The sequence below is a fragment of the Sebastes fasciatus genome, chromosome 7, assembly GCF_043250625.1.
Source record: "Sebastes fasciatus isolate fSebFas1 chromosome 7, fSebFas1.pri, whole genome shotgun sequence".
NCBI lineage: Eukaryota > Metazoa > Chordata > Actinopteri > Perciformes > Sebastidae > Sebastes > Sebastes fasciatus.
The window spans coordinates 25,898,323-25,921,084 of record NC_133801.1 but is presented as its reverse complement, the minus strand read 5'-3'; the positions used below and the strand labels follow the sequence as shown (position 1 = coordinate 25,921,084).

At 43.2% G+C, this 22,762-nt stretch overlaps 4 protein-coding genes across 6 annotated transcripts in view; 3 read left to right on the top strand and 1 right to left on the bottom strand.

The window, feature by feature from the left end:
* The window catches only part of nf1a (neurofibromin 1a), an 80,560-nt gene that overhangs the window by 6,922 nt on the left and 50,876 nt on the right, over positions 1-22,762 (bottom strand). For all 3 annotated transcript variants that reach the window (XM_074639962.1, XM_074639964.1, XM_074639963.1), the window contains 11 exons: positions 10,410-10,842; positions 9,830-10,170; positions 9,095-9,297; positions 8,079-8,272; positions 7,858-7,998; positions 4,660-4,939; positions 4,253-4,467; positions 3,721-3,782; positions 3,115-3,256; positions 2,344-2,445; positions 1,305-1,445 (listed from right to left, as the gene is read on the bottom strand). In XM_074639962.1, coding sequence (XP_074496063.1) covers positions 1,305-1,445; positions 2,344-2,445; positions 3,115-3,256; positions 3,721-3,782; positions 4,253-4,467; positions 4,660-4,939; positions 7,858-7,998; positions 8,079-8,272; positions 9,095-9,297; positions 9,830-10,170; positions 10,410-10,842 — 2,254 coding nt within the window. The remainder of the gene's footprint in view (positions 1-1,304; positions 1,446-2,343; positions 2,446-3,114; positions 3,257-3,720; positions 3,783-4,252; positions 4,468-4,659; positions 4,940-7,857; positions 7,999-8,078; positions 8,273-9,094; positions 9,298-9,829; positions 10,171-10,409; positions 10,843-22,762) is intronic.
* On the top strand, positions 11,053-12,196 carry LOC141770457 (uncharacterized). Its single transcript, XM_074639966.1, has 2 exons — positions 11,053-11,187; positions 11,401-12,196. Exon 2 carries the CDS (start codon positions 11,407-11,409, stop codon positions 12,049-12,051), a length of 645 nt encoding a protein of 214 aa, XP_074496067.1. The 5' UTR covers positions 11,053-11,187; positions 11,401-11,406; the 3' UTR covers positions 12,052-12,196.
* On the top strand, positions 14,500-17,551 carry evi2b (ecotropic viral integration site 2B). The gene is made up of 2 exons (XM_074639961.1): positions 14,500-14,658; positions 15,166-17,551. Exon 2 carries the CDS (start codon positions 15,208-15,210, stop codon positions 16,495-16,497), a length of 1,290 nt encoding a protein of 429 aa, XP_074496062.1. The 5' UTR covers positions 14,500-14,658; positions 15,166-15,207; the 3' UTR covers positions 16,498-17,551.
* LOC141770456 (oligodendrocyte-myelin glycoprotein-like) lies at positions 18,907-21,481 on the top strand. Its single transcript, XM_074639965.1, has 3 exons — positions 18,907-19,049; positions 19,768-19,980; positions 20,356-21,481. The coding sequence occupies exons 1-3, from the start codon at positions 19,045-19,047 to the stop codon at positions 21,341-21,343; spliced, it is 1,206 nt and encodes a 401-aa protein (XP_074496066.1). The 5' UTR covers positions 18,907-19,044; the 3' UTR covers positions 21,344-21,481.

Here is a 22,762-nt window from a genome sequence, read left to right as displayed (position 1 = left end):
ATCAATGTACCGCTTTATTCTGCACTTTAGTCTACTTTTAAAAACTCTCTACCTCAGTTCTTATCCCGCATTATATTCCATATTTGACATTTCTTAATCTCCTGGTCTCTATATCTCCTGTATTTTATTATCCAGCACTATATCACTTTTTGCATTATGTTCACATTTTTAATAGTCCTGTATCTCAGTTGTTACCCTGCATTATATTCATTTTTAACAGTTTCCTCATCTCCTGGTATTTTGATATCTGGTATATTTTTCTTTTATATGTACTTTGTACTACTTACTTGTGCCTTTTTACTAATATGTTTGCACTATGGAACTGTGATATTGGAAACTTGAATTTCCCTCGGGATCAATAAAGTTACTATCTATCTATCTGTTATCTTGTTATTTGGCCGTTTTATATTTTCTATTTACTTTAATAGCCATGCATGAGTGAGAAAATGGTTCAACTAACGTTACAGACTCTTGTTACAGTCTATAACTGTCGTTACAGTCTGTAAATCATTTCAATTATTTCCCTTGCCCCACACTGATCATACAAATACATCTGCCAGTGATTATCTTCTATATTACTCGAGTGATGAAAATCCATATCATAACCATTTTAAAGTTTTAAGTCAAGTACTTAAAGTAAAAGTTGTGACATACAGAGATTAAATTAATCGGTGTGTCACAGCAATCCTTGAATTTAAGGTACAGTATTTTTCTGATCATCAGGCATCTGACAAATAGGGTCTATTATCTTGTTACATCAGTTTTTTTTTAAGAGACGATGAATGAATAAAATATTAATCAGACATATTTTTGATAATTATTTTGCTACTGTCTGCATGATAACTCAGCTACGTGTACAGTATAATATACATCCTTATAGTCAGTGTATTAACGTTCTAACTCACACAGGCTCCGCCCTCTACTGGACTCTATGAGTAATACTCTCATCCAATCATGAGCATGCATTCACCCACTGAAAATCTGCATAAACGCACAAACAGCGCTAACTTTAACTCAGCTAATATTAGCATTCACACTATTCATAACCTTTTAGATTAGCCTACTTTGGTTTTGCGACAGCTGAGTGGGCGTTTCCATTTGAAAAGTACTTTTAAAATAACTTTTTTTCACGTGTGTGTCCTTGAAAACCTCTGATTGCAGCCTGAGTGAGCAGTCCAAACCCATTATGAGTACTGTGTTGGCTTTTAGTTCACACAACATCAAACTGTGGGGATGTTTGAGCAGAGGAGACCTACTGTAGTGTCTTCAGGGGTGTATAGAACGTGTTTGTATGTGTGTTTTACCTTGTCATTGAAGACGCGCATTGTGTCCAGAGTGTGGAGGTTCTGCTCCATCAGGGCGGTTCCAGCAGAGTACAGGTTGACTTCATCCAGCTGCAGCACAGCTACAGCCACCCAGAACAGAGCTTTGTGCATGGGAGACTCCTGCAGACACACACACACACACACACACACAGGGTGGGCTTGTTAGGACAGTAGCTGATACACAGTGTGACTGGTCCAACACAGCGAAGAAGAGTTGTGCTATTGTCAACGACTTCAATAAAAATACATTTCTGTTGAAGTGACAACGGAGTATGGGGGTAGATTTGTCTCATTATTATTTGTGTGAACAAATCGACAACCTGTGTGTAAATGCCTGTAAACATAAACACCTTCCACAAATACAAAAAAAATGTATAAACTATTTTGCAAATATTAAACAGATCTGCAAATACAAAAACAAAATACATTAAATTAATTTACAATTAAACTAGAATGGCACTCGGAGAGCGCAGACCTCTGCCAAGCTGCCCGAGTATGAATGTTCCGCCCTCTCCGTTCAGCTTGCGCCATCATCCACGTTTATTTTTGTTTATGTTGAGATCAGCTGAACGTAGCGGAGCATCGTAAAACATTCAAACTGGACAGAAACAAAATAAAACTCACCTAAACCGTCGTCGTTACTCTTTCCAACAATCACTAAGTGTGCTTTGGTCGAACTCAACTGTAATTTCACCGAGTTTAATGTGAAAAAAATGCTGAATCTACAGTTGATCATGATCTGGATCGCCACCAAAATCTGTCTATTGTTCATTGTGCCACACCCCACCCCTTCAAAACATTTCATTCAAATCCCTAGCGGGACACATTTACACACAGATTGCCGATTTGTTCGCACAAATATTATTGAGACAAATCTACCCCCATTATGGAGAGATGAACAGAGATTCACTACTGAACTGCTGATCATTCAGCTAATTTAGAACTATTGTAGAACTTATCTTGATATTTGATTTAGCTTGGCATAGATAATGCAGGTGGCTGCAGGTGGATCTCATACCTTGCTGAGTAGCGGCTGCAGCTTGGTCAGAGCAATGACTGTGGCCTCTATCAACACTTGGCTGTTGTAATTGTCCGGCCCCTTCAGACAGCTCTCCAGACCCTGTGATGAAGAGGGAAGTGAGAGAAGGAGCAAGTGTGGAGGGAGAGGAGGGACAAAGAAAGTCATTAAACAACATATTCATCACCGCCTTCACTGTACTGATTAGCTGTTACAAATACCAATCCAACTAATACTACATGAAAGTAACATTCAATCAAATGTCTCTGTATAAAGCAAGAGGCAAACTCCAGGTCTGAGAGGCCAATGCTGAAGTGCCTTCAACCTGCATTCTTTCGAACAGCCAGCAGGGGGCGACTCCTCTGGTTGTATAGAAGTTTATGAGAAAATGACCCTACTTCTCACTTGATTTATTACCTCAGTAAACATTGTAAACATGAGTTTACGGTCTCAATCGCTAGTTTCAAGTCTTTTTTTCAATACAGCATGATGTTCATTAGAGAGTTAGGGCTCTACAAATATGTTTTCAGAACAGAGGAGTGAAGAAAATCTTTAACCTTTTGGTATCATACTCCATAATAATCCATAATAAGACTTTCACAAGTGAAGGTGAAGTAGCCTAACTAGCCAACAGCACAGCGTTGGTGGACTGAATGTGCACTGTACTGGGTGCCTTCTATTGATTTTCAATGAACTGAAACACATGTCATGTTGATGGTTTAGAGCATAGGTTTGACAGAGAGGGTCATATGAGTGAATGTGCACTCTCACCCGGTCTATGCTGAGCAGAGGGCTGGCCTTGCTGAGGATTCGGATGATCTGCTTGATCTGTCCGTGGCTCACCCTCTTACTGATGCAGCCGAACACCACCAGCGCTCTGGGCTGGAGAGACGGGTTGTACTGGAATGCAAACCTGGAATCCAAACACACACATACAGTAAGTTACACGCTGCACATTCATGTTCTTAGAAGGTGGAGGTTGGCAACATTGGAGAAACCGGCAAGAGTACGCTAGATTATTAAAAGTATCCAACCGAAAAACCCAGCCCAGTGTTTCCAACTCTTCTCCAATGAAAGCTCCAAAAGTCCCTAAATCTAGAGAGAAAGTCACCAAGTCGGCAACACTGACTGTCCGTCCCTTCAGGTCTACCTCCAAAGCATTTCATTCAGGCTGAATGAAATGATTGGGCGGGATTATTACAGTCCTGCGACAGCCACAGATTTTTCCCTTTTTTTTTGTCAGAGGATTTGATTTATCGATTGCTGTCGGAATGTAAAGAGAATTTCAACTTATATAACACAAAAACGTTTCTAAAATACATTACCAACCCTAGCTTTAACATGAATGCATTAAAATAAGATGAAGGAGGTTCATACTTCTGTGCGAGCTCTGTCCACTGGTCCAACCACTTGCAGGCTGGGATGTCCCTCATACAAGCCTGGAGAAAGAAAACGGAGAGCAAACAGACTTAAAGAAACTGACAGAGTTGGCAAATCTCTGACTGTGAGAATGCACAGACAGTTGTAGACCAGTGTGAGCGGCAATGCAAGTTGTGAGACATGTTTTCATTTTGATAGATTTGGCAGATCTATTATTGAACTGTTAACAGGTCAAGAACAGAGAACATCACATTTGGCCGGCTGCTTATCAACTATCTAAATTGCAGCAAAGAGTTTTATATTGATAAAAATATTAAGAATTTTCTTGTTGCATTTCGGTTGTTTTGTTCCACAATCAAATTAAGCATTTAACACACTGAATACACAGTATTGTAACAGAGATTATTATCGCAGGACATGGACATTTTTATTATAACATTTTCTGTCATATCTCCCAACTCTTGCTGGGATCTTTGGGTTTTCTTATATGAAATAAATGCACGAGTGAAGAACAGTTTTGTCAGCTGACCTCCATGATCTCCAGTAAGGCCTCGGTGACGGTCTCCAGGGAGGACAGGGCAAACGTCTCCCTCTCGTAGGAGCCTGGTGAGAAGGAGCGGTCTCTGTAGCTGGAGCGGAAGGCGATGACGGCGGCTGACTTGACTTTGCTGATGCCGAACAGCAGGTAGAACTTGGGCAGGGAGAACTCCGTCAGGCTCAGCCTCAGAACCTGCTTTGTCTCCTCTGAAATCATTGAACACGACAACGCACATTTTATTTTGATAGGACACAAACTCTGTTTTGAGTACACCTCGCTTTCAGATTGCTCTCATACGAGTCATCTACACCATTCCCATAAACTGGAAGACAAATCTCTCATCCATACTGCAACAGCACGCTGCTGGTCAAATCAAACGGCCACAGTAAGTTCCTCACCACTGAAGTTGAGCTGCGAGCAGGTGCAGAGGGAGTGGATGATGTTGATGACCAAACCGTGGGTGGAGGCCCTAAGGGACAGCGGCCCGGTGGCTACCAGCAGGGTCACCACGTGGAACAGGTAGGGCAGGTGGGCTGCGACATCCAGGGAATTGTTGAAGGACAGCATGAGCATGTAGCGTGCCAAGATGGCGATGTCGTCCCACATCAGGTGCTGCTCCAGTGTGGGCGTTGGCGACAGGCACGTCTTGTCTATGATCTTACACATGCGACCAATAACCTGCCACAAAGAACAAGAGAAGACCACCATTGAAACACTACGGACAAAACTCTGTGCAGGCAGCTATCATGACAAATATCATACAGTCTCATTACAATACAATACACCTCGGTGGCAACAAATATGTCCATACGACCAAATCCATCATAAACCTCCTGAGATAAAATTAAATAAAAAGCTGAGCAAAACTGAGGGCAGGCTTGTCACTTCCAGGAGAATAGCTGGTCCACCTTAACAGTCCACCTTAAGAGAGTCTGAGCCGGTGTTACAGATACAGCAGCTTGGTTTGGGTCTGAGGAGTTGTAGCATTTATTCACCGACAAATTTGTTTGTTTGTTTGTTTATTTAGATCCCCATTAGCTTTTGCTTAGCAGCAGCTATTCTTCCTAGGGTCCACAAATAAACTGTACACACACTGTACTGCTACGTTCCCATTTATAACCCCACACTCACCACCGCCACACACACACGGTCTGTCAGACACTGCTAACGTTACGCCGGCTGACACACAGCTGACAACCACACAGCTAAACTAAATGATGCGGTGGAGACTTTTACTGGGAAAGTGGTTGCATGTGTCCTCGACACTACACGCAGCGTCATGGCTGCTACAGTAACTCTCCCTGATGGTGAACTGGGGACTCAGTTGTCTGTTTTGTGCTCAAAAACTGCAGCTGGTGATACATGATGATTTAAGTTTTTGATCCCAAATCACAGCATGGCTTTTTCTATGGTGTTCCTCAAGGTCTTGGTGTCTTAATGTGGTATTTTGGAGGGATTATTGATCAATTTTATAAATTTTCCAGTGGTAAGAAATTGTTAAATTTAGCCCCAAATCTGTTTAACAAATGGTATCAACCCCAAAACTGCTGCAAAATCTTATGAGACATAATAGAGCATGGTGATAGACATCATATACTTCTATCATCATGTTCTAAACCCTTATACACATGAATTCATTAAATATTTCATGTTTATTTCTGATTTATAACTAGAACAACTTGACACACAGTGCTGAGCTGCATCTCAAATTAATCTTCAGGTTCCCAGCTTTCAGATGATGTACACCACTTCTATTTGACATCTACTGTTGACCTGCTGTCTCCCCCTAAAGACCATTTACAAGATTCCATCGCAGCCGAAGGAAAACAACCAATCAGAGCCGAGGAGTCTCTACAGCAGCTGTCAATCAGCTGGTGAACTCTGATCAAACGGTCAACCTAGGCGACGCTGATCAAATATTAATCAATATTCTGTTACTGTAATGTTTATTTCTCTCCACAGATGTTGTCAGAATCGTATTTTAGTGTACTGTTCAGCTGTAAAATTAGAACATTTGCTCCGGCCGGTGGGCGGTGCTTGGTTTTGTCTCGACAGCTTTCAACATGACGGCCGGGTCCAAAACTACATAAATAACTTCTCAAGCTCGGAAAGCTGTCTAGCTCACACATACAATGTCTTCATGTAGAAGTTGTGGTGAAATCTACTGTGCCCAAACGTAGAAGAACATAAAACAGTCTTTTTAGTTATGGAGCTGATACATGTGACAGTATGGCGATGGTCAAAACCAATTAGAAAATAGCGTGTATTCAATTCTGGGAAACAAAAGAGTTCAAGAGCAGCGGACAAGGCACCATTGTGAAGAAGTGGGCTGTCTTGCCATGACATCAGACAGTAACCCTGTGGATAACACCGACATTAAGATTCATGTATGGTCCAACAGATATGTACAGTTTGCAATTTGATATTCTTAAATTCAGTACAACACTTTGTTAAAACAACACAAAATCAGTGCGGTGGGCGAGCAGCACTTCAGCTTAAACACTGACTGGCTTTTCTTCGTCAACAACCTTCACAATGGCCACCATTCAGTGTAGTGCTGGTGTCTGCCATAATAGGAGCCGGGGCCTGGCTTTTCTATTGTGTCTGCGGTCTATGTTGTGTTTGTCTATCTGAGTAACAGGCTGAATTTGGATCCAGAGCACACAGCCGATGGATAGTGAGTGAATGAGTTGGTTTCTTTGAATAGTCAGGAGTGATATACAGCATTGGATTTATTTCTTCCATTAGTAAGTAAGTAATTATTACATTTAATGCCGATTTCTAATAACCTTTAACAAAAATGTAATTCATTCATTCATCTTGTCACTTCGCTATAATAAATACAACAATGTCAATGCTGTAATACAATAGTCTTGTATTAATGTTATGGAATATAACATGTGCTTACTTTAACAATATGGAAAAGTATTATTTAAACTGAATGTAGCAACAAGTCAGTAGATATATTTCATGTTACAGGTATGTTGTCTAAAATGTGGTGTGAAACTATCGTGACCCGGGTAGCTGAGGTTGGGGGGGATTACCAAACCGATTTGTACAATTTGAATGTGTAAATGGAGCATTCTGGTGCACTTTGAAATGAAAGTAGGGAACAAAAGACACGCTACTTTTAGCTCAAGCTGCTGTGGTTATCTTGCAAAAAGTCACAAGAAGATGTCGGGGGTTAGGGTTCTCATGCGGTTGCTGTTGCTGCTTAGCCTTTTTCTTCCTCCATCAATTCTCTCTGCTGCATTCAAAAAATGGCTGGCAGGGAAACGCCATCCTTATAGTGCATCACACACACTGATCACATTGCGTAGCCTTGTGTCAATTGATGCTCGTAAGAACACACCAGATGCTCCATACAGACAGAAGTAGTCGAGGTAGATATGTTAAGTTTAGCCAACATATAGAAAGAAGGCGGCGCCTCTTCAACATGCTCATTTTGATGCAGGAACCACAGAAACTGAGCCAACAAGCTTCTGTCTGGGTGGTTTTCAGTGGCTATATACATGTATATATTCAATGAACAAAATGTGTCTTCGTGCTGAACACAGGTAACTCTGCAGACACTATTCCAGAATATATTAGCTCACCTTGCTGGAGACCAGTTTGACATTCCCTGAAGCCAGAGCCACTGCAGTATCAGCCATGACCTCTGCTTTGATGGAGCCCAGGCCTCCCGTGGCACTGGTCTTGATAAAGCTGTCCAACACCACATCCAGCAGGTCGGTTATCTGAGGACACAGTGAGGAAGTTAGAGGTCAAATCCACAACACGTCGTCTACTCATCGGGCTGCTGGTGTGGTAGACTCACCTGGCCCAGGCTGCCCCAGATCTTGGCCTGGATGGAGGGATACATCTGCTTTTCGTTGATCGTCATGGTGATGAGTTTGTCCAATATGGCGGTGACGCGCTGGCGCTTGGCGTCATCGTTGTGCTTACAGAAGCGAACCAGGTTTAGCAGCCACGGTGTCATGTACTCCAAGCACAGATGCTTCAGCTCAATACCTACAATAGAAAAACAACACTCCGTCAATACACATAGTTTTTAATGCAAGGTAGCCTACAGCCAAGTTCACTATATGATATCACAGCATTAATAACAAACATGTCTAACAAATGTATGCTCTTGGTTGCATCAAATGTGGGATTTGCTGTGTCACCTAGCCTTATTGTGTGGTATTACAGAGCGGTTTAAAAGAGGGCAGGACGACTTGAACACCCGACATACGGTATGTGTGTAGTGAGAGAGAATCCAGTCAATCATAATCGACCAAAACAAAAGAACGGTCATCCATGAGAGTGAAACTAAAGCAGAAACACTGGCAACACATTAAAGAGCTGCAGCGGCGGAGACAACTAGACCAGCTCAGTGCAGCACAACGCATCATCGCTCTAACACACTAGCAACATGACACCTGCTTCACATACGGCTACCAACAAGGATTCATCGTGACCTTTTTACGACTTTCCATAACTAACTCAGAGTGCTGTTTAGCTGTTTTTAGTGTCTTTAGTGGGAGCGCAGGGCTTTCAGATTCTTAGCGATTGTCTTAAATGAGGGACCAGTCTCATTTCCACTGAGCTGAGATGATGATCATTTTGTGTAATGAATATGTGGCCTATTAGTAAAATCTCTATTGTGCCCAACAACATATTTGCACAAACCCCGAAAAAAGGCGGTTATGTGCAAACACAACAAACCCCATATGAGCCCAATGTGTCTATTAGATTCAGAAAGAGTAACAAGAGAATGACCCAGCTGTATGAGGACGGTGTATATATGAGAGCATGTGTATGCCTTCCAGCAGCTGTGTTAAGTGGACTTACTGGACTTGCTGAAGCCTGAAATGCACTCCTCCAGAAACTCCAGTGTCAGATGTGGCTCGTTGGCAGCCAGAGTCTTGCTGATGGAGACTATGAAGAGGGTGTTGTTAGCTGGGATGCAGAGGCCTGACGTCTCCAGCAGCTGGCCCTCTATCTTTAGGTTGAAGGTGCAGGTCAGAGCACACAATAGATTGTAAGCCGCAGACCTGGATGTGGGATGGACAACAAGTCAGAGGTGTTAAGTCCTGTCAAGAGAAGTGCTTTCAAGTCTTACCATTCCTCACTTGTCTTTTTTCCCCTAACAGATATGGGCAGAAATAACAGTCTCCATGTAGCGTAATTTAATGTTAAGCTAAAGCCACACAAGTTCATTTTACATTTGCAGCCAAAAAACACAACTGTCTTGACATTTTGGTACTAGGAATAAGGATTCCTGATACAAAAGAAAAAGACACCAAACAGTTATCTTTCTCCGGAAAGAGAGCATCTGCTTTGCTGCAGTTTAAACAACAATATGGATTTGACATTGTTGACATGTCACTTCCTCCAGCTGGAAGTCCACTGCACAAATTACAACTTGTTTGGCAAAAAGAAAAATCGTTGATGTCTCAAATACAGTGATCAGACTCTCCTTTGTTCTACAGCCCCACTTTTTTCATTAAAGCTGGTGAGCTTACTGTTTTTTTTTAATGTGGAAACGTCTTGCTAGAATAACTCTAAATGCCGTGCAGGACTGACCTGAGGCTGGGGTCAGAACTGCCCAGGTTCAGCAGAGCGATGTTGAGCAGAGTGCCGGGAACGTCTTTTGGTCGAATTTTGGTGTGCTGTGGGATGGAGTCGGGCTGCGACAGCTCCCAGCGTGTTCGGATGTGGATGATGGACTGGACAATGGCGTCGCACTCCTGGTGCATGAATGTGAGCGGCGTGCCCTGGTTGGCCATGGTGAGGGTGAACTGGCTCTCATCCACCAGGCAAATCTCCTCGATCTCTGAGGCGTAGTAGACGTCGTTGAGGAAGACGGGCTGGCCGAGGACACGCGTCCGCTCGGCTGAGGTCACCTGAACCGCAGTCGAGCCCACCTGATCAGCAAGAAAAAACATACGTTGTTTTAGGAAACCCAAGACTTCTCTAATGATCGTACTAACCTTCTCTGATCTAATCCTTTCAGACTAAAACATATTCAGCATCTTTTAGTACAAACTGCTGTGTAAATGTAACAGTAAAGTAAATCCGTACTTGGTCCGTGCGGGGACTTGAACCTTGACCTTCCGGTTCCCCTACAGACTGAGCTACCGCTGCCCTATGGCTGCATCCTCACCTTTATTGAGACCTTGGTGTCTTTATGGGCCAGCTTGAGGGCATTATGGAACACTTTAAGATCTTCCTCCAGGGTCAGTGTGGCTGCAGGTAGCTTCTGTTGGTCGGGTTCGATGTGCTCGGCCAGCTTAGCCGGCGAGTCGATGAACTGGAGCCGCTTGCTGCCCTTCAAGCCCGTCAGTAGCCGCTCGTGGTACTTGGTGTACTCCCTCACCCAGGTGTTGCAGTTGTAGACAAAGACGGCTGCTACATTTTCATAGGCAAAGCCAGGAAAGACCACAAACCACTTGGACAGGAAGTCGGTCTTGAAGCGATTGCTGGGTCCTACATGTGTCAAGTCCACAACTATCTCGTAGGGCTTAGCGTAGTAGGGTTTGAGAGTGAGGAGGACATGGTAGATGAGTAGGTCACCATTGATCTGGCCGGTTTTGAACCTAAAGAAAGGAGATAAAAAAATCAGACAAGGTCAAATTCAAATTCAGGCCTTCTGTAGTAAATGTAGCTGTGTAGCTGAGCATGCCTAAAACTGTTCACAGCATCATGTGTTAGACTAGTGAAAGTCTATTTGACTTCTGAGAAACGACATTTCTTTTTTGTCTCTCTTTTCTTGTAATAGCTAATAGGCATCTGTGGCGTCAACGAGGGGCCCCGAAATAACCCGGCCAGAAAAAGACCCAGAGAGGGGGACAGGAAGTGAGTTCAGAGCATCTCAAGAGTCTGTCTGCAGCAGGTGTCTCACTCCATCCCTCCACCAAGACCTCCACATAAGACTACGTCAAGTAAGTATTGCCAATGCAAAATCACACTTACGTTAAAAGTTAAACTTTTAAAATAAGCTTAACTATAGAAATCAACTTTCTGGTCTCAATTGTTTTTGCAGTTGCATTATGTAAGTACTTAAGTAGCAGCTTCATCAGGGCTAAGAGCAGTTCAGTACCGTCAGTTCATCTTCACCTTAAACAGTGATGCTACATTTCTGCTTTTAATTACAGAGCACAATGGAAGGCACCAGAACTTCTCTCTGGCTGTTTCTCCTGCTCAACCAGCTGCAGTTCGGTCCGACTGATGCAGACAGAGACCTGTCAACCATGAAGACGTATTCGCAAAGAGCAGGAGATCAAGGTGGCAGCTCAACCCCTGCTGTGGAGCCCAGCCTCACTACCATTGGCCGCACTGACTCACCGGACCTAGACACCAACGGCACTCGTGCCGACTGCCTTATCGACACCGAGATGGGTTTGATAGCTATAGGCTCAGCAGGGGGGCTGATTGTCTGCCTGCTAGTCGCCGTCGTGGTATTGGCATGCCAGGTGTGCCAGATGCAGCGCCGGGTTTATGCCCCTCGAACCTCCCGGTCCAACATGGACTTGGTGAGCGGTACGGGCTACTGGGGCGTCGACAATCCAGAGGCCGGAGGACTGGTCGGGCCGTGCGATGCCAGTGTCATGCTCGAGGAGGTGAGAGCAGACAGCGAGATGGAGGAAGAGAGGCAGGTTGAAAGGGAAGAGGCTGGGGCAGGACTTGAGAAAGGGGCCACGGCTTTTGACCCTGAAGAGACAACCGGTCTGATGCAGAGCTCCAGCTCCAGAGATTCCTGTCTGGAGATTCCCAGGGATCTAGAGGACATGCCCCTCGTTGTGTGAGGAGGTAAACTCCAGCCCCAGATACAAACAGCAACCAGTCAGTTCAGCTGATGTGTTATATTTACGTTCTTTCTAGTTTATTTCACCTCATAGAATTTAACTAAAACCTAACTAAAACATGTAGGGCCACCTGGGCATCGTTTGAAATCCAGTATACAATACCAGAGATATTGCACCCAAACCAAAAAGATCATTTTTCGATACCTTTCTTTGAGAAATAGAAACCAAAGTTGTCAAATGTTATATATCTTGTATATAGTGTAAATCATGCAAAATTATACTTTTATCTAATTATCAGGAAGTTTACAAATCCGTCAATTCATTCAATATCTGTTTTACTCAGTGCTATGCACATTTTAGTCAGGACCAAAAAACTATTGTGGTTTAACCCAGTCCTGGTAACGTGTAGATATTTTGATGTTTTGTTCAAAATTACTATACCATTTAGAAAAACGTATAGAAAAAGACTCAATTTAAAATATTTGTTTCTTGTGTCTGACAATAAGATGACCGAGAAGACCTCTCTGTTGTTCAGTCGGCAACATTATTCTTATCATAAAACTCTGTAATTATAAACACCTCCTCGGTTGCTCTTTCTGAACTTTCTTCTATTTTTTTCCCGTTTAAGTTTTTTCTGGAGTTTTCCCTCATCTGAGGTGTATGCTGTACACTCTGTAAAGCCGCTTGAGGCGGTAAAAGAGTGAGGTGTACATATTTCCATAAGAATTAGTTAAGTATAACTTCTCAACATCTAATATGATACATATTTTTACACCCTTGCTTCAACATTTGCCGTAAGACTGTTCGATGTGGCTCAGTTTTCTGGTTTTACGACATAAATGAACAGACAAAATATATTTAAGAAGCAGATAAAAAGGTAACAAGTAGATCAACACACTTTACAAGTATCAAAAGAGATGCCAAGACCTGTTCCTAGATTTGACACCGGGGACCCTCGAGTGCTGCCAAATCCATGTTGAAATGATGGTTCAGAGAGTTTGGTACAATGCCTGCTAATAGTCCTTGATGTATTAATAAATCCTTGTTGACAGTTTAGCTGTCTATGGTCTCCTGTACTGCAGACTAATACCGCTGTCCTTTCATAACACATGAAACAGAGCCTGTTAAAATAAATAGATTTTTGAATTGTGTCAATGTCTTGTGTCAATCAATCAATCCATAAACTCTATGCCATTCAGTTATATTGGTTTCTTTAGGGAGTGTATAGTTATAAAAACACATTGAAGCATCATTGTAAGAAATGATTAGCCAGATGGTACTGAAGTATTGAAGGTGTGGTAAGCAGAAATAAAACATGCTAAGTTTCTTCTTCTTATCATTATTATTATGGAGAACAACATTATTCACTGGTCATGACTAAATGTGACTACCTAACACACCTGCTGCTCCATAGAGGTTTGGGGGGGGTTGTAATTGTAAAGAAATACAGTTAAGACATAACATATGCTACACTGTGGGTGTCCCAATTAGATTGAGGTTAATCTTCTGCATGAGCAGACAACACCACAAAGTTTATCACTCTATCATTTACTGTGTGAGCAACACTGGGCTTTTACCCAGGCAGCTTCAGTACAGAGCAGACATAAAGTTGTTGATGTACAATCATGTGTTTGTAGATTACCCTCAGTGTTCGGATCTTTCCGTCTTTGTTTAAAAAATTTGGTCAATGACGGAAAATATTCAGTTAACGCAACCTCTGCGTACTTTATGGCCTTTATACAATCCCTGTAAAGAAAGGAGTCATGTATTAAATGTATTCTAATGAAATAAAAGGTTGAAAGGCTGAATATGTAAACAAGACAAAATATTTACTCACATGTAGATTTCTAAAATCTCCTGTTTTTAAAGCTAATTGGCCGTCTTTCTAAAACCCTGAGACACATCGATAGTTACTTTACTTCTTCATTGAAGTGATTCGCTTTTATCAGTCGTGTCTGAAAAGCTCTGTAGCATCTTCGCACATGGCATGTGTTTGATTTGTGCCGGGTTGAGTCACTGAAAAGTCAGTCATGTGCATGTTCAAGTGCCTATCTGAAGATAGCAGGTACATGGACCCTGACGTGGATGTGCATCTGTTGCTCTGTTCACCATACTTGACGACTCAGCAGAAGAAAGGGCTCTGTATGAATGGTGTGAATTTAATGGCTGCAAGGACCTTAATAGCATGTGCAAGCCATCAGGCCTACATGTACTGTACAAGTTTAAATGATTTTGTCTTGCAGATCATTAAAGTCAAGGTACTGGACATGTTGGATTTCTACAAATGTTGATTCAGTTCAGTTCTGTACATGTACTAAGTTCATGTAATAAGGCTTTGGTTTGGTACATGAACTACTACGTTTAGCACAGCGGAGTGAGAATGCAGAGGGTTGTCATCAGTTTCACATGTCACACTTCCTGAAAGTGAGTCAAAAAGAGTCAAGATCTGAGCAGAGAGGAGCCTCCATGCCCCGAGTTCCTGCTTTCATTCAGGGGACATCCTGCCAGACAAGCAGCCGCATAATATCCTTAAAATACTAAACTTTTAATACATCCTGGAAGGACGTGAGCTAACGAGTTACGGAGGTTATCTGTCTAAAGTCATCGGTAAGTACATTTTACTCATTTGAGTTATTAATATAGCCTTAGGTCCACCTAATTGCGGGGGCTAAAAATGGGGCAAAGTGTCCACATAAAAGTGTCCTGATCTATTTACAGACAACTTGTATATATTTGATCTGCTCACAATCACAACTAAAGTAACCTGGAGTAATTTCGTATTGATAAATGATAATGATGAAGTTGATAAGAAAAATAAGAAACAAACAACAAAAATAATTATTATCAAAGCCAACGTTTACTTTCTTGATTAAACAGGACACCTAATTTAAATGATGATATTTTAATATTGTTGTATGTTACTAAAGAGAGATGAATGTATAAGTCAGAAGAAACTGTAGTGCTTTACATACACCCTGTACGTACCCAGGAGACATATGCCTATTTAGAGTGGCATTTTGAGGAAGCGATGCAGCACCAGCTACATTTCACAACACCACATTGCTTCAGATTGCATGCTTTCCATCTCTGACTAAATAACTTCCTCTCTTCTAGCTACAAAGACGCAGCAACCGGCCAGAAGAGAGAAGAAAAACAATGACCATCAATTTCGTAAGCCTGATTTTCATATGGCTGCTGCAGCTGACAGCGAGCAGCACGGTGACGTCTGACCAGAATAACAACTTCACCAATGTAATGGCAACAACACCAAATAAGTTCACTCCCGACCAGCTGGGAACACGGGAGGCGTCCAGTCTAAATCCAGGTCCTAACGTCACACAGTCTATCGTAGTTTATGCAAATCCAACAGAAGAAAAACTCAGCGCTAAACCCTCACTGCAAACTACTCCAACAACGCCTTCTGAGACATTCTCACCAGCTATGCAAGCCGCAGCAACGCAAACATCAGCAACGCCAACCACTTCCACATCGTCTCAGTTAAATAGCTCAACAGTAGGCATGAAGTCCACAACAGAAATACAATTTAAAGTTGCAACATCAGCAACGACGGTTGTAACCAGTCACGCCAGCATCCCAACCACAGCTACATGGGTACCGTCGACGCCAAGCAGCTCCAACCAAAGCCAGTTCACCAACGCTACAACGACCCGTCCATTTACACGTCCAACGCCGTCTACAAACCTCACCTCTGCTACAAACACATCTTCCGAGCCTGTTGAACACAAATCTACCAGCACAAGCTCAGTCACAGGTGATGATGCTACGCCGTCCACGGGTTTATACAAAAGTTCAATAGCCACAACAAAGACACCGTTCATCCACATCACCAAGGCAAAGGACAGACAGGATCCTCCAGAAAAGTCCAAAAAGGGAACAAACGACGGCAAAGCAGTGGCAGGGATAATAGGTGGAGCCCTGCTATTGATGATGGTAGGATTCCTGGCCATCTATATAAAGAAACGGAAGCTTCAGAGGCAGCAGGTAACAACTGGAGACTGGGCTGGTCCTTCACCATTTCTTGAGGGGGGAGCTGACAACGGCCAGGTAACACTGAGGTCATCCAACCGAATTTCTCTTTCCAGCTTCCTGCCTCAGCGGCTGTCCAAAAGGTTGTCCATGCTCCCAGAGAGAGACGAGGAGATGGCAGACATGACGCAAGCTACTACATTTGGAGAACAAAATCATGGGGGCACATTTGGCCGAGAGGTGGATGGAAAAGATGTAGAAGAGAGCAACGGGACTGCTGTGGTTGTTCCAGAAATTAAAGACACAGGAGATGCTCCAGAGACTGTTGAAAACTCTGTCTCAGCGACCTCTTCACAAACCAATGACCCGCTGCTGAATATTAACAATTCAGAGGCTGCTAACCACAGTCAAGACCATCCTGCAAACTCCCTCACTCTATCTGGAGTTGATGGCTTTTGACAACCATAAGAGAGCTTAAGCCCCCAACCCCCCACAACGCATCCACTTTCACTGGTTTCTGGGCAACAACAACTGTGACTGTGAACACAGGAAACCAACACGTCATCATTTAAGGAAATCATGACGAGAGAAGTGATCTATATATCTTATCGAGGTCTCTAATGTAACATTTGAAAAAGCAGTAATTAAGAGCAGTATATAACACAGAAGATCACGACTGAAGAAAGGACATTATCATAAAATACCCACAAAATGTTAACCTACAGTAGAGCTAACAGTAAAAAGAGAAGTATTTTTCACGTTGTCATCTCCTCAATCATGTGTAATGCATAATGTTAGAGTAATACTTCCGACTATTGCAGCCTTTACTGTAAGTCACCCTGATTCTCTGTGTCCTCTGTGTAACATGCGACTATATAAATCAACATAACCACGAGGTGCATGCGGCCACCTTTGTGTTCATGTTTTGCATTTTCAATGAATTTCCACTATTACTACTAGCGCAGTCTAGGCATGGTTTCACCGAGCACCTTTTAGTTTAATGTGCAATTAAGGGCACATTAGAAAGGGAAAGAAGAGTGAGATGGGAGGGGGGATCCGATCAGTGTTACTGTCGGTTATTGACGGTTTCATATGATAACCGCTCTGTGGTTTTCATAATGAGTCATTTATAGGCTATGAGTCATGAAGAGAAGATGTAGGTGTTATTTAATCAAGTTGCTTTGCTCATATTGTTCCTTTGCAAGTTGTAAATAATCCTGATCATGAAGATTTTGTTAAACTGTAAATGTATATTTTTTAAATTTGTTTTGTGTTTCTTTGATTGTATCTGAAGAGAAGTCTGAAGGTTAAGCAAAGAAAAGAAAAAAAGAGAAACTGGTTTCTGTCACATGTCTCTGAGTGGTTGTGGTTTTGGTTGTCACATTGAAAGCAAACCCACTTCCACACACCAAATTATTCTAGAGGCTGTAAATGATATATATATATTTAAATGCAAGTCCATTTACCATATTGCTGACGATAAGCAAATGAACATTAAAAGCTGTAAACCTATTATAGTGTGTTTTCATTGCTACATCACATTAGAGGAACATCAAACTGCTTTCATTGTCTAGTTATACGGCAGCCTCAGATAATTGTGATGATCACACCTTATTAAGTTAATTTACTGTCCATATCCAGCAGACACACAGTAACATTTGCATTCATTTGAAGTCAAATCTAAGCCACCTATTCCTTCACATTTTTATCTCTGGCCTGTTGGTACATATCTGTCTCTTTAGCTGCTAAATGCTCCACTTTGTTCCCCCTGCTAGTCTCTAACTGGGTCTGTCTGCTGTGTGCTGCTGAGCAGGTAGTGAACAGTGGTTCCTTGGAGCTTTTTCTCTGCGTGCTGCAGCAGAACACAGTGCTATGAGAGTGACTAAAACACTGAAGTTGCGGGCCGGACAATGGACAACGAGCTCAAACTCACTATGAGGAGAGCTGCTGATTCAGGCGATAATTCCCTGTAGGTTCCTCAGTACAAGAGAACCCCTTTCACATCGTCATTTCATACATACTATAACTGCTTTAGTGTCGGCAGTAGTAGAGCTTATTGTTGCTAAAAAACAACTCCCTGCTGCTGCTGGAAACAAGTGCTCTAAGAACAAAATCATGAGCTAAAAGAGGCCAAAAGTACGAGTGACAACTTTCATATTACTGTCATTTTACCCATTGTTAAAGACTGGGAGCATTTCTATTGCTTCCACATGGCTCTCAACATGGCGACGGCTGAGCCGGCAGCTCGTAGCTAACGGTGCTAACACTGAAAACAAAGGTAACGGTGCTGACAGAGCTAACAGTGTTAACCTGGGGAGAAACCAGAGGGCGGGTGCTACGCTTCCATGGCGACGGCGGTCCAGATCAGCTGTAGCCACCGTATGAGAGCGGCCATTAGCTAGCCAGTGGGGCACGCTCACATGCACAAACACACAGAGGGAAAGAGACTTAATTCTCTGCTCAGGTAGACATTACTCCTCTATATCTTTACATAAACAATAGTTGATGATGATATATTAATGCTCTGGAAATCATATAGAGCACCTTTAATATAAAGTGTGTATAAGAATGTGTGCACAAGAGAGAGAGAGCTGCTGCTGTGAAGCACGCACACACACACACACACACACACACACACACTCTCTAGCTTGCCTCATCAGCAGCAGAGTGGAAGGGCTCGCTGCTGCAATTCTCTCTCTCTCTCTCTCTCTCTCTCTCTCACTCTGTCTCTACCTCTCTCTCTCTCCCCCCTCCTTGCATCCCCCTCCTTCTCCTATCCCAAACCTCCAGCTGCATCGGGAGCCTGCAGAGCGGCGAGCAGGACGGGGGCCGGCACTGGCAGGCAGCATGTTTAGTATCACGCCACAACATCCGTAACAGCCAGAGAAAAGAGGTTGAGACCAGTAACCTTCCAACAGCAACCAATAAAGCACAAAAGGGGGAAAAAACTGCTGGAGGAGGAAACGACAGGCGAAAAGGAGAGATGGCAGACCAACACTAGAAAGGATGAGGTGAGTGATTTGAAATGGGAAGATAAGGAATACACGTATGACCCACATTACACCTGAGCAGTGAGCCATTTCATCGGGGAATGTTGTTGATGCAGTAAACTACAGCGTAACGTTGTGCTGGCTCATGAGGACACTACTCCCTGCTCTGTCACTATGCAGAGCTCTCCTTTTTTGTGTTGCATGGAGATATTGACAAAAGGAATCTTACAGCATTTAATCAAAACACAGGAGGAGTTTAGTGATGGCACAAGCACAGCAGAGCATTATTATCCACCGAATAATGCAACGGTGTGAGGACATTTCTGGAACATGTTTAAAGGGTGTTGACATGTCCCACGTTCCTGTCTTTGAAAACACAAACACACATGGACCTTCAGTGTTTAGATCAGAACATCTTCAGGTGCTGTATCGCCCTGAATGAGCAAGGCTCACTGCAGCACTCTGAGCTCCAGTCCCACTGGCAGAGCTTCAAGCTGGCCGGCACTCAGCATGACTAGCACCCTTATAAAAATCCAATTTTCATAAGAGTATCAAAGTGGGACTCTTTACCCTCTTTACATGAGGGCAGAACTTGAACTAATGTATAATATTGGAGTTACCGTACATCAGTTATACATGAAACAGTGTAAACCCTTAACATTTCCATCATTTTCTTGTTCTACAATCAATTCCAGATGCCGATCCTAAGCCTAATTAAGCCTTGTCTCTGTTTCTCCAGAGCCCTGACCATGCCGGTTTGCTCTGCCTCTCTGCCCTGCCTGTTCCTCCTGCTGCTGTGTGGGCTGCTAGGAGGTCGGGTGCTGTCTATCTGCCCCGCCATGTGCTCCTGCAGTCGGGGGCACCGTGTGGTTGACTGCTCCTCGCGAGGCCTAACCAAGTTACCGCCCGGTCTGCAGCACAACATCCGCTTTCTCAACCTCTCTTTTAATAGGTACGTAAGCAGCTGCAGCTGCAGCTCTGCAATCTCATTTAGTTACAGGTCTGCTCTTGGACAATTTACTGGACTTCTGTGCATGTAAGAGGTAACAGAAGGTACAAAGTTAGTTCTACCACTATATGTTGACTCAGAATAATATACAATATAATGATCTGTCTGAGCCTCTAACGGGACTAAATTAGAACGACGAGAGCAGCTCACCCTTCACACTTGCAATGTGAAGTGATAACTGATACACAGTAGTGGGGAAGCTGTACAGTATGCTGTTGTTAGCAATGCTGTGTATCTGACATTACAGAGTCAAATTGTAGGTATATATGTAAATTTACACACTGTAAATTTGTTTTTGATATTCCACTCTGCTGACAGCTTGCAGGGTCTGGAGAGCCAGCTCACCCACTATGCCCACCTGCGAACCCTGGACCTGTCCTACAACCGCCTGGAGACCCTGCCCCCCGCTCTGCCGCGGTCTCTGTGGGACATCCGAGCGGCGGGGAACCATCTGCGCTCGCTGGACAAAAACGACACGGCTTACCACTGGAACCTGAAAGTGCTGGACCTGTCGGACAACGAGCTGGAGAGAGTGGTCTTCATCAACAACACGCTGCCGAGTCTCGGAGCTCTCAACCTCAGCCACAACAGGTTTTGGACCGTGCCCACGAATATGCCGCACAACTTGGAGAGCATCGATTTGTCGCATAACTATCTCATGCGGATCCTGCCTGGATCGCTGGATCGGCTGCCGAGGCTGGCTAAGTTCTATTTGCATGCTAATCGCTTCTCCTGGTTGTCCGAGGGGATATTCGATAAGCTGACGGGGCTGGATTTGATGACTCTCGGGGATAACCCCTGGGCTTGTGAAGAAGAAGAAAACATGACAAAGGTCCTGACGTGGACTGAGCAGACCCGTGCAACCATCTTAGGCTGCCCCTGTTACACGAGACCTATCTGTGGGCAAAGCACTCAGGCGACACCTGGGGGGGAGTGGCACTCTGCACTGTTCACAGAGCCACCTCTATGGGTGAACAGCAGAGGTGAAGGGCATGATGGTCAATCACCTGCAAGGACTGCAGAGGCCACGTCTAGTTACCAGGCCAAATTGGCACTTTTCGAGACGGGAATATATCAGGACAAAAGAGGAGCGAATGAATCTGGGGACCGCGTGGTGTTTGTCTGGACATCTTCCACTAATCATGACAGTTTCTCCACACACACAAGCACAACAGCAAGCCCATCGTCAACGAAGAAGCTCAAAGTAGCTAACTCAAGGAATACATGTGAGGGACTCCTCATTGAGACTCATCAAACTGTCACCCTGACTATTGTAGTCATGACAACAGCATTCAACATCTTTTGAACCACCTTGACTGGATACACAATACACTACTTACCAGATTAGTTTGGACAGTGAACATACGACCAAGCAACTCCACTCAGCACGTCCATTTTCATCTCTCTTGTAAAAGCTGTTGTGACTGTTACTGCCGTTTGTCACCATCATCAAGTGTATCATCGTGTTTCAACATCAACATGACAATGTCTCTCAAAATCATACACACCAAGATGAACTGTATAAAGCTACAAGATCTATCTGAATCCATGGTTCAATGCTCAACTCCTCAGTATAATGCTTGCACAATATATAAGTGATGCTTGTGCTACATTTGGTTCTGCTGAGCCATTCAAAACAGCATTGACGATATACATTACATAACATGCAATAGTCCCTATTTGCACTCTGATTGAGTAACGAGGAGACTAAAAACTCTACACAACAAATTAAGATACAAGTTACCAATAAAGGGCTATAGTTAAATGAAAGACTTCAAGTAGGAAGTCATGAAATGGTTAAAGGTGTTCCTGTCTGCAGAAACTTCATATTTTATGAATTACAACAGTAGAGTACAATGAATCCCCTTTGATCTAATACCATGTACAAGAAAATAAGCCCAAGAAGTAAAACCAAGCACAAGAAACAACGTAATCATGTTGAAAAGACTGAGTAAGGCTGCCCATCAAAATATCAGCAAAGGCAAAAACTGTTGTTTTCCTGTCAAAAACTAGTTTAGTAGATCAGATTCTTTCATTTGATTTGTCCCCTTTAGTTTAGTAAGCTGTGACTCGTTCATTAATCACAATATTGGTGCTGCTTTTTCTTACTGTGAGGTCACTGAACAGTCCATTCAAAAGTGGGCTGACCGTGTATTTAGCATTCTGTTCGCCTAACTTATAAACCCTGATAAAGAGCGCCCCTCCTGCATGGCTATCGGCAGCGCTGCCAGCTGCAGTGGCAGTTACACTGGACAGCAGTAAAGGAAGCGGTCTGGTCTGGAAGAGGAGTCGATGGCCAACCTTGCAAAAGCATTCGGCAAAAAAGAAAAAGGGCAGAGCTGTGCACAGCCTTCCTTTCTACACATTTTTCATCACTCCTTCCCACATTTCCATTACATTTAGGTCGGGGGGGGGGAGGCTTCCTGGCTGATGATTCATATCATTGTGTTTTACACTAGATGGCAACCTTAGGACAAACATGAAACGTTTAAAGTTTTTCCCTCCAAAAAGGAAAAGATAGACAGCAGAAGTTAGTGGTGGACATTATGGATCCTGAGGTAAAGTATTCAGCATATCCAGATCTGTTTGACATTTTACAGCTATCGGCATGATGAAAATGAGCCTTAAATCAGGACCTTGAGTGACCACACAGTACCATTCTTTTAGTCCAAGTCACACAGCTGCAGGACTATTTGTGTAATAAATATGGATTAATTGGACTGAA

Excerpts from the sequence above, each read along its gene's own strand:
- LOC141770456 (XM_074639965.1), top strand. Across the intron at positions 19,981-20,355 it reads CTCAACCTCTCTTTTAATAG|CTTGCAGGGTCTGGAGAGCC; the intron begins GTACGTAAGCAG and ends CTCTGCTGACAG.
- LOC141770457 (XM_074639966.1), top strand. The coding sequence starts at position 11,407 with ATGGAAGGCACCAGAACTTCTCTCTGGCTGTTTCTCCTGCTCAACCAG.
- evi2b (XM_074639961.1), top strand. The coding sequence starts at position 15,208 with ATGACCATCAATTTCGTAAGCCTGATTTTCATATGGCTGCTGCAGCTG.